This window comes from Bison bison, unplaced genomic scaffold (genome assembly GCF_000754665.1).
Source record: "Bison bison bison isolate TAMUID 2011002044 unplaced genomic scaffold, Bison_UMD1.0 scf7180017862984, whole genome shotgun sequence".
In the NCBI taxonomy this organism is placed as follows: domain Eukaryota; kingdom Metazoa; phylum Chordata; class Mammalia; order Artiodactyla; family Bovidae; genus Bison; species Bison bison.
Window position 1 is genome coordinate 1,086,279 of NW_011493556.1, and position 12,142 is coordinate 1,098,420.

Genomic DNA, 12,142 nt, shown 5'->3' on the forward strand with positions numbered 1-12,142 from the left:
AGGCCTGATGGGCTGCAGTCCATGAGGTCACTAAGAGTCGGACACGACTGAGCGACTTCACTTTCACTTTTCACTTTCATGCATTGGAGAAGGAAATGGCAACCCACTCCAATGTTCTTGCCTGGAGGATCCCAGGGACGGGGGAGCCTGGTGGGCTGCCATCTATGGGGTCGCACAGAGTTGGACATGACTGAAGCGACTTAGCAGCAGCAGCAGGCAATACCTATTCCTGTAGGAAACCTCAATTTTATTTCATTACAACAAATGTATTTTTCCTATTTAAAAATTCATATGTGTATCACACAGTATGTATTCTTTTATGTCTAATGGCGAATTGACCAGTTTATCATTAAGTAATGTCCCTCTTTATCCCTAACAAGATTTCTAGACAAGAAGTCAGTTTTGCCTGGTACTTATGAAACCACACACTATGTTTTGATTCATCAACTTTCAACCTGTCTATAGTTTTATATTTAGAATGCATATTTATAGATAATATATAAATAGTTCTTACTTTTTAATCCAGTGTGACAGTTTCTGTCTTTTAACGGAAGTGTTTAGTCGATTTATATTTGATATTGTTTTTGACATTCATGTATTTAGGGGCCACCATTTTGCGATTTGTTTTCTGCTTGTTCTATATGTTGTTTTTTTAATAATCTTGTGTATCCAAGGAAAGTATCCACTTGCTTTCCTTCTGTTTATTTTTATATTAGTTTCATATAAGTTTTTCTATTATTCAATTTAATTTTTCTTTTAGATTCTTAATTATAACTCTTTATATTGTTATTTTTTGTTGTCAGCTTATGCAACAACTAAAATAATAATATAACCAAAAACCTTTGGTTTTTATAATTTTGACTATGATACACTTAAGTGTGATTTTTGTTGTCTTTATTCTCTTTGGGATGTGCTGGGCTTTTTGAATATCTAAATTGATTTTTTTTCACCAAATTTGAGAAAAAATTGACCATTGTTTCTTCAGATATTTTGTTTGCCACACTTTCTCCCTCTTATTCTCCTGAGACTCCAATCACCCGTGTGTTATATGGTTTAATATTACCCTGAAGGTCACTGAGATTCTATTTTTATTTCAATCCTTTTCTTTTTGTTTTAAATATTGGATAATTTCTATATTTTTTTCAAATTTACAGACTACTGCCATCTCTAATCTTCTGTTAAGCCCATCCAATGAATTTTTCATTTCAAATACTGTGCTTTTCAGTTCCAGAATTTTTATTTAATTTTATTTTTAGTTTCATTACTCTGCTGCAATTTACAACCTTTTCATTCATTATAACCTTTTTTTAAATTTTTCTTAACATCTTTGTACACGTTTGTAATAGACACATTCTAGTCTTTATCTGGGTTTCCCTGGTGGCTGAGATGGTAAAGATTCACTTTGTAGTGCAGGAGACCCAGGTTCAATCCTTGGTTCAGGAAGATCCCCTGGAGAAGGAAATAGCTAGTCACTCCAATATTCTTGCCTGGAGAATTCCATGGACAGAGAGGAGCCTGGTGACTACAGTCTTTATCTGCATTTATACCAACTGGATTAACTCTGAGTCATTTCTCTTTCACTACTTTTTCTCTTGATGAGTCACTTTTTTCTGTTTGTTTGTTTTTTCACATATCTAATAATGGTTATGGTTTATTGGATATTGTGGACAGAATATAGAATAGGTCCTCTATAGGTCCTCCATTCTGTTGGCTTCCCCCGAAGACTGTTGTCATTCTAGCAAATTTCAAATTACAGCCAATAAACTTGCAATTGAGAAGGCTAGACTTTATATTAGTTAGATCTATTCCAGATGTACCCTTAGTTCTAGGGTGAATCTCTTAATCTTGAGACTGTTTTATTCCTAAACATGAAAGCCTGAAATTTTTTATCAGTCCCTTTTAACTTGGTAGGGCACAGATTTTAAGCACTACTACCCACAGGGAGCAGCATCTGAAATATCTGCTCAGAGCTTTCCAACTTCAAGCTGTGACTCTCTGATTGTCCTTTTAGAGTCTCCTCTGCAATTCAAAGACCAGCCACTGAGTTGAGGGGAGTTTCCATGCTGATTCATTCCTTCCTTTCTAAGATATTTCCTTCTGAATTTCCAGGCACCCTGGCAGCCCCAAATGTTGTCCTCCAACATCTGAAGTCTATCAGATTGTGGCTTTCTGCTTGAGTTGTAGTTATCCTAAGTTTCACAGACTAGACAGTGCCCTAAGGGAAAATGCCAGGTAGAAATGAATCTCACACAATACATTTTCCTCCTTTCAGAGATTGAAATTCCTCCAGTGTCTGCTTGCTTTTAGTCACTAATTCATTGATTTAAATAATTTTTATATTTTGTCCAAACTTTATAGTTATCCATATGAGAGACAGTCTTGTGTAAGTAACTATGCCATTACTGAAATTGGACCCCAGTGGAATATTTTATTACTCTTTCTTATATCAACTAGGTTTCCTTAATTGAGGAGCTATCAATGGCATGGTCTGTAGCATTCATGATCCTATAGCAGAACATACTGATAGGGAATAAGAAAAACATTACTCGAAGATTTGGGGAAATATATCTTCTCTTCCTAAAACCTACTTATACTCCAGAAATTTCCCTAACTCTCTCTGCTCAAAATCCATACAGTCTGAGGAACTGATATTCTTGGGAACTGGTATACGTCTCCTTTCACTGGGTCAGTGAGTTGGGAAAGATCATGTGACCAGGTTATGGTTAGAAATCCTCAGCCTCTGAGCATAACAACAAAGCTTTAAAACACTGCTGAGAGCTAAGAAATGGTTGTCTGTCACACTTTTTTGCCATCAGAGTAAGAATTCTGCTTAATAACAATTTTAAAAGAAAGAGGATTAAGTTAAATTGATAACATTCTTCTTGGAATATAGACTGTCTTTTCTCTCATTTGGTAAGCTTCAACAAAGGCTAAAGTATTAAGGTCCTTTCTTAAGTTTTATCTGAACCTTTTGGTTTTATCATATTAAGGTCTGATACATTTTCAATCATGTAAAGTCAATTATCTGAGAGAATATATCAAATAGAAGATGAGCTTTAGAGTCAGACTAACCTGTATTTTAATCCCAGTTGTACCCTTATATTAGCTGTGAGACTTTGGACATGATATTTAAGCTTTCTGATCTTCAGTTTCTGAACCTAAAAATCATCACTATTAATAGTGATCCTACTGGGAATGCTCTGAGGTTGAAATTAGATAATGTATTTAAAGTTTCTGGTGAAGTTTCTGACACAGAGTATGCACTCAAAAAGTAGAAGGATATTATCATCTTGTGATTGTGTTAACAATGCTAACAATGATAACAATGCTATCATTATTATCAGTGAGCCACTGGAAGAAAGAGTGCAAAAATTCAAAAGAATAAGAACAATTTTTTTTCTTTTCTGTAATACATTATACTATTTTGGCTGTCATTGTTCAGTTGATAAGTCGTGTCCAACTCTGCAACCTCATGGACTGTAGCACACCAGGCTCCTCCATCCTCCAGTATCTCCCAGAGTTTGCTGACACTATCTAACCATCTCTTCCTCTGCCGCCGCTTTTTCCTTTTGCCTTCAATCTTTCCTAGCATCAGGGTCTTTTCCAATGAGTAGGCTCTTTGCATCAGGTGGCCAAAGTTTTGCAGCTTCGGCATCATTCCTTTCAATGAATATTGAAAGTTGATTTCCTTTAGGACTGACTGGTTTAATCTTGCAATTCTAGGGACTCTCAAGAGCCTTCTCCGGCACCACAATTCAAAAGCATCAACACTTCAGTGTTCATCCTTCTTTATACTATTTTTTTAATATAAATTTATTTATTTTAATTGAAGCTTAATTACTTTACAATATTGTATTGGTGTTGCCATACATCAACATGAATCCGCCACAGGTATACACGTGTTCCCCATCCCGAACCCCCCTCCCTCCTCCCTCCCCGTACCATCCCTCTGGGTTGTCCCAGTGCACTATTTTTTATACTATTTTGGTACTTTGTTATAAAAACCCATTATGCTTATTTGGCTCTTCCCTGTTTTCCTTGCCTCATCTATATAGTTTCTTCACTTAGAATTCTTGCCAAGACAGAACTTTTTTAGGCGTCTTAGCTACACAGAACTCTTTTCACTTTAAAGCCTTTACTAATTCTGTTCCCTGTGCTCTTGGCATAACTTTTCACAGAACTATCTTGAGGTCTTGGGTTAAACATCACTTCTATATAGAATTCTACTCTGGCCACCCAATCTAAGTAGCCAGACTTTTTATTAATCTCATAACATCACCTAGTTTGTTTCTTTTCTAGCACTTTTTACAATTTTTGATTGTACACTTGATTATTAATGGATACAACTATAGGCCCTGTCCTGTGAGAGTAGCAACCATATCTGCTTTATTCATCAGCATGTCTAGGGCTCAGTTTACTCAGTGCTTATTTTGTGAATGGGCAAATAAAAGAACAAATGTGATCTAAGAGAGTGCCATGGAGTAAATAAAGCTGCTGCTGCTAGCCTATGATTTACCACAAATAACTGGCCACAGTTGGTTTTTAAGTGAGACATGAAAAGTGATTAGGACACTGAACTTTCAGGAGCATATAAATAACAAATACACTGTTCGGTTATGTGTAACAATCAGTGAGAACTGACTAGTGGCTTAAAAATTCATACTGTGCCTTTTTCCCCTGTCTTTTCTCTAGAATGGCCACATCTGTTGCTCAGTGGATCCACAGTGCCTTCAGGAACTGTGAAGTTAACTGTCTCACTGGAAATTTCTGTTTAAAGAATGTTTCATCAAAAAGACCAAAAAAGAAAAAAAAAAGGTAAAACTTAAAGTGGATGATTTGTGGGCAGCTAAGTGCAGCATTGTTATTAGCTGAGTGACCTTTCAATTATGAAATTCATGGAGCTTGAGAAAATCACAAAAGGAAAAGGCTTGGGGCAAAACTAGACCAGAATTCCACCTCAACGGTGTCTGACGTCAAGCGTGTGGAAGAATGGGTGTGAAATACATACCATGACATCATGACCCCTGGACATAAAGCCTGAGCTTATGGGGGCTTTGGAAACCTCTGGCTTCACTGGTGCAGAAAATACTCCTCTAGATCAGAATCTTCATGAATCAGTTCAGTTCTTCACTGCAAAAAATAAAATGTAAGGCAGTGAATGAGTTCTATTTTCAGAAGCAAAGCAAAGAAGCTATAACATGTTATATGTACAATATACACTCTGAGAAGAAATCTGAAACGTTATTGTCATGATAAAAATAATGCACAGGCATGGTTACTTAATATTTTCTAACAAGAGAACTCATCCCTATTTCCTTGTTTTACTGCACTTAATATTTGGTTGAATTTGTTCAGTATAAGCTCGTTCTTGTGTAAAATTAAATAAATATTTCTCTTACCTTATAACATGTCCCAGTGTTTGCTTACTGTGTTCCTTTTGCCCCACACATTCTTCAACATACAAATTGCTTTCTGGTTCTGCTGATGAAACACTCCCACCTCCCAAACTGAAGGTGATTTTTGCTATATTACATGCCAAAATGGGGGGTGTGAAGGATACCTTCGTTCTGCCCCTGTGGATTCCCCAGGTTGCCTTTCACCCTCCCTCATGTCCTGGGGACTGACTTATGCACATCATATTAATCGGTTCTGTTGTCCTCTGAATTCTGACTCAGTTTGACTAGTAGCGACCACCAGCAGGATATCAGAAAGAGAGAGTTTGGCTGTTTACTCTGCTGGCTCCTTTCCTGTCAGGTTACTGCCGTGATTAGCTGTGTCACTGAAGGTGACGTCTCCTGGCAGGTGGCCCTCCCTGTTCAGCTACCCTCTCCCGACTTCTTTTTTGCTTCTTCTAGCTTCAGGGATAATAACAACTCTGGCTGTTTTGTCTTTGTGGGTACCTGCTCAGTTTCTTGTCTTCCCTGTTTCCTATAGCCTCTTTATAAATGGTCCCTTTGTTTAACTCTCTTTAATTAGCCAGCTTGAGCGTGCCATCTGTTTCCTGCCAGGATTCTGACTGATGTCCATAAGGAAAGGAGTATGTGAGAGTTGGGAATATCTTCAAAAATTTGTCCTTCACAATTTGATATACAAATTTAAAGAATCCCAATGTTAGGAGGGATTATGATATTACATGTTAAAATTTTTGATGCACTAGAATCTCAGGAGGAAAAAGTAAACTTACAGATGCTCAAATCAAGTGACCAAGTGAAGTTGCTCAGTCGTGTCCGACTCTTTGCGACCCTGTGGACTGTAGCCTACCACGTTCCTCCATCCATGGGATTCTCCAGGCAAGAGTACTGGAGTGGGGTGCCATTGCCTTCTCCAGAAGACCTTTCCGACCCGGGGATCGAACCCTGCATTGTAGGCAGACGCTTTACCGTCTGAGCCACAGATGCTCAATAGTGATGGTAAATACAATATTTCCCTATTCGTATGTTTTGCACTAGGGTGAAAAAGAAATACAAATCTTATTAAATTTTAGTTGCATAGAGACTTCTTTAAAGAAAAAAGAATGGAAGTGGACAAGATGTAACTCCCGCAAGCTATGGAAAAGGTAAAGCGGCATTTAACTGCCTTTTCCCCATTGCTATGAAAATAACCTCATAGGAGCCGAGCTAAAGGATAATGTATAAATGTCTTAATATTTTGACATGTGTAGTATTTACTGAATGTGTCGATTCAAGTATCTCTCAGTATTCCCTGGACTTATAAATGCTCTTTTTTCTGCAGCCTTTTTATACTTAACTAAAAATTTCAGCAGAGCATAAAGTTTATTTTGAGCAGGTATTACTTACTGTGGAAACTAGCAATTTAGTCTCCAAAAAGATACTAATTTGAAAGTTTTTCCACGTATTTTTTCCTTATATAGATTTGGGGTTTCATGTAAATCTCCATAAAATATATATTTTATTAATACTTGCTTTTCTGAGAAAAGTATGAAATATGTGCATTTGCATGTGTGTGTACTTGTATACACACTCACAGTTTACATCCATATACTTGTATATACTCATCATTTAGATGTTTTATGCCTTCTAGAAGAAGAAACGAGGTGGAATTGCACACTCCCACTCTATCATAAGTCTCTGTAGGGCTCTGAGTGTATTGGTGGTTTTCAGAGTCTGGTTTCTATAGACTTCTGAAAGAGAGAAAACTCATAACACTGAGAAGAAAAGAGGGAGAAAATAAGATTATATTCTTCCAAGGACTATTAAAGCAATAAATGTGTTCAGATTGAATTTTGTATTTCAAGGTTTATTCCATAAATAATAGATACTCAGGAGAATTACTGTTTACCCAGGCGAGCAGTAATCAATTGCTTCTTAAGGACTTTGTTCTTTGAAAACAAGATTGTTAAATGCCTTATTTCTTACTCTGGAGATAATTGGCAGTATGCCATGGATGAATTATGCCAGTGTTGTGGGGAAGTGAGAACTAAGAGGCATGAATTTAATTTGGGGGTACTTGGCTCTTTTAAGAGCACCTTTTGGTGGAAAAAGTCTTTATTACATTTCCTTTATTTTCCCTTTTCTGAAAGAAAAAAAAAAAATAAGAATATTTGAATATGATTCTTTGGTAATTCATGAATGGTAATCCATATTATTTGTCATCCTTTTTGAAAGACTACCATATTGCTATTTCCTTTGCCTTATGTGGTAGTAAGGAGAATCACATATAATTGTTCAATATGATCCAAGCAGTATCATCTAACTCCTTTTATCTCTTAGTAACTTGGTTAAGACAAAGTTGAGACACCTTGTAATTGCCTTAAAAAATGAATGGTATATCAAAGCTCTGAAACAGCAATCGATTCTCTGTATATTGGAGTAGCAGAAGTTATTCAGTTGAACAAAACTGAAATTACATGTGCAGAATAAAAAATAAGCTTTAAGTCACTAAGGATTACCCCCAAAGCTCCATGTTTCTGACTAGTTAAGATTCCTCTGGACATCAACAGGTCCCGGAGACACTTGCATGGTCCCAGTCCTGTTAACCTAGCACTGAGCACTGATAAGATCAACCTTTATTAGAGCAAGACTTTTTTGTTTTTTTATTTTTCAAGTGTAAAGTGTTAGTGGCACAGTGGTAGATTGATCTCAGAGAGATTCATGCCAAAAAGATCCCTGAAGGCAATAAGGGAATGTTGTGCTCTGTATACACTTCATTCACTGAACACTGCCCCTGTGCAGTCACTCTGTTGCAGTCAAGTTGTCTCATTCTGTTCTTTCTGACCTTTCAATATTGATGGACTGTTTTCTGCCCTAGAATTCAATATCTTCCATAAAGGAATTGTCACCTCTTTGCAGAATAATTGCCCTTACTTAACAAACGTACAGGTAGAAAAACAGGAGAGCTTTGAGCTACGATGGCTCTGGATCTGTGGTGAAATAAATTGGCAAAGAATAGAACCATTAGAGGAGGTTGGAATAAGATAGTTTGAGTTTAGTTTCCCGTATATCTTGTGTTTTCCGAGAGGCTGTGGCAACTTCTCCAAGCCTTCTATCTTTGTGCTGGGATTAAATCATGCTTCAAGAGATCATTTGCATGGCAGATTCTGAAGTTCTTTATTTTGAATGACAAATGGCACAATATATTACTGTCACCCCCAAAATATTAAGTTTAAAACATGTTCTCCCTTTATCTCCAGTGCTAGGTGCTTTAATAAAACACTCTGGAATCAAAGTGTGACTAGATGTCAAAATAGAAATGGCAACAAGTTTATTTTTGAGTAATTTTCTTTCTCTTTCACACACACACACACACACACACACACACAAAACAGCTATAAATAGGGAAAGCAGAAAACCAGAAAATATAATTTTCTTCAAAATATATAAGGAATTCAGGAATAAGTTTATCAAAAGAAATTCATGGTCTTGTGGAAAAATATAAAACCACAGTAAACAAATCTTTTTGAAATCCTAGAATATACCTAGGCACTGCCTGTAGAGTTTGCATAATGAACCAATTTCACTGCAACAGTACAGATGCCACAATGTGTACAGTGTGTACAGAGTGGAAGCATCTGCATATTGCCTCCTCGCGCAGTTCACATCCTTATGGGGGGCGGAGAATTAAGTAAGTGGATGCTATGCTGGGGAAGATAGGCGCTATGAAGAATTAAGCTGAGTGGAGTAGAGATACGGACAGGCAATAGTGTCGATAGGGTGGGGATGAAGTCTTCTCTAAGATAAAGTGACATCGGAGCAAACACTGGAATGAAGTGACGCAGTGAGGCATCTGCACATCCCAGCGGGAGAATGACAGGCCAAGGGAGTGTGTGAACAGGTCTGAGATGGGAGCACACTTAATGCGGTGTGAGTGGAGTAGGCAAGCTGAGACTTACAGAGGATGTGGTCAGGGAAGTGGCTGGTGACCAAGTCACATAGGTCTTCCTAGGCCATCGTTAGCGATTAGCATTGTTATTCTTTGTGATTTGGAAGCTGTTAGAGAGTTTTGAGCACAGCTGTGACATAGTCTAATGACAAAGAATTAACCTAGACCATTTGTGGAGAGTAAGACGTGGTAAGTGGACAGGGTGAGGGGGTGTGCTGAGCATGGGCGTAGGAGGTATGTTTATGCTGCAGAATTTCCAACAAGGTGATGATAATAGGCTAGGAGGGTAGCCTTGAGGGTGAGAAGGAAGAAACATTTAACATTAGAGATCTACTTAATTGAAAAAATGGGTAGGAAGACTAAGTATCAAAAAAGTGTCAATTCTCCCCTGTAGTTCTAATAAGAAAAAAAAAAAAAAATCCTAAACTATTATGGAAAAGCAAATGGCCAGGAATATTTTGAAGAATTATATCCAGGGGCAGGGAAGACCATATATCATTTATCTATATCTCATATATCATCTATCTTGGTATTCTACCATATATCAAGAGTATAAAGCTATAGAAACTGAGTCATAGTTATGGGAATAAATGGAAGACAGGTCAATATATAACAGCACCAAGACTTCAGAAAGCATCCCATACACAAATGGGTTTCATAGGTGACAGAGGTTATGCTAAAGAATTGGGCATGTGGAAATTGCCTATGGAAAAGCAAAAACATAAAATTATGTCCTTATTTCACATAAATCAATCCCACATAGATTAAGGACCTCAATATAAAAAGCAAAACAAATTTATGAAGAGATTTTAGAAGAATGCTTTTTGACCTTGGGATGGCTTCAAATAAACTCAAAAGGCATATATCATAAAATCATAGTTAAATTCTACTATATGAAGTAGATGAAAAGACAGGCAATAGGCTGGAAAAGATATTGGCTTTATATATGATCACAAAGGACTGGTAACTGGAATGTAAGTATTTAAAAAACTCCTAAAGAAATCCAATAGAGAAATGGACAGAAGACATACACAGGCATTTCACGAGTCAGGAAACCCCAAAATGGCTAATAAATGTTGTGAACATCTGCTTGGGTTCCCTAGTCATCAGAAAAGTTTATTTTAAAACCACAATGACAGAATATTTTTAAAAATCATCAAAATTAAAAAGAATAACACCAGCTGTTGGTGAGACTGTGAAACAACCTGAAGTCTTACACACCAGTAGTATGCATTATACATTATGTATATCTCCACACCACTTTGGGGGGCAGTTTTGTGATACCTAAAGTCGAGGGTGTGCACTTGTCATGACCCAGCATGTACTCCTAAGTTTATGATCTAGAGCTTCACTGTCCTATACAGTAGACATTGGTCATTTGTGGCTATTAAAATTAAATTCCTCAGTTGCATGAGCAATTTTCAAGGACTCAATAGCTACTCTGTGACTAGTGGTTAGTGGCTACTTTATAGACAGCACAATGATATTTCTATCATCATAAAAAGTTCTAATGGACAGCACTGTCCTATAGGAATTCTCGTAAAAGTGTATAAGACATGGAAAAAATATTCACAATAGCATATTTGCAAGAAAGCTCTAGAAATCATTCAGATGTCAATCAGTGAAATCAGTCATAAATAAAATGTCATACGTTTATATTTTGGAATACTCTAGAGGATGAAAATGAATAAGAATTACATTTAGAAACATGGATGAACCTCAGACACATGTTCAGAAAAAACAAGATGCAAATGAAAAAGGAAAGCATAACAATATTCACACAATAATTTTGAATGTGTAAAATAATTTATGCAAATATGAATATTTTAAAATGCATGGAAATGACAAACATCAAATTAGGATAGTGGTTGTCTCTTAGAGGTTGAAGAGAGGTGTCAGGTACACAGGGAGCATACCTGCGTTGGTAATATCTGTTTATTGCTCTATTCCATGTATTTCCAATATTTCAGAATATCTATTGCTGTGTGTGTGTCACACACACAGTCACTCCGTCGTGTCCGACTCTTTGCAATCTCATGGACTGGAGCCCGCAAGGCTCCTCTGTGCATGGTGTTTCTCAGGCAAGAATACTGGAATGGGTTGCCATTTCTCCTCCAGGGAATCTTTCCAACCCAGGGATAAAAACTGAATCTCCTGCATTGCAGGCAGATTCTTTCCCACTAAGCCTAAAGACAAATAATGAAAGAAAAAATAATTACATGATCTTGCCACCTTTGGTACTTCCTTTATTTTTCTTTGTTCTTTGTCAAATATTTGCCTATGCAGTCATAGTATTTTTAATTTCACTTCTTGCATAGCATTTTATTGTAAACAGTTTATATTATAGTATGTTTACAGGATTTCAATGACTGTTAAATATTTCATTGATTTGTTAGAAATACAGTTTATTTCCTTTGAACTTTTTCACTATTACAGATACTGCTGCAATTCATATAGTGTAAAACTATGTTAATCTGTAGAGTGTATTATCAACAATAGATTTAATGATGCAAGTTATAAACTATTCTAATGGCATGGTTTAGCTTTTTTTTAATGAGGTGCATTTGATGTACAATACTATATAAGTTTCAGGTGTACAACATAGTGATCCATGATTTTCAAAGATTTTACTTCATTTATAGCAATTATAAAATTGGCTATATTCCCTGTGTTGCACAATATATCATTATAGTTTATTTATTTTATACACAGTAGTTTCCAACTCTTAATCCTCTATCCCTATCTTGGTTCAGTTTGTTTTATTGCTTGTCCAAAGGCTGTACCAAGGAAACAGGGCCACTGG

The 12,142-nt window shown here is 36.6% G+C and overlaps 1 protein-coding gene across 2 annotated transcripts in view; it reads left to right on the plus strand.

The window, feature by feature from the left end:
- Positions 1–5,406, plus strand: part of NELL2 (NEL-like 2 (chicken)) — a 389,871-nt gene extending 384,465 nt beyond the window's left edge. The window contains exon 22 of one of the 2 annotated variants that reach the window (XM_010833122.1): positions 4,693–5,403. In XM_010833122.1, coding sequence (XP_010831424.1) covers positions 4,693–4,743 — 51 coding nt within the window. In that variant the 3' untranslated portion in view covers positions 4,744–5,403. Of the gene's footprint in view, positions 1–4,692 lie in introns of both variants that reach the window. The other variant, XM_010833121.1, reaches the window with a different exon arrangement.
- Positions 5,407–12,142: the final 6,736 nt, after the last annotated feature.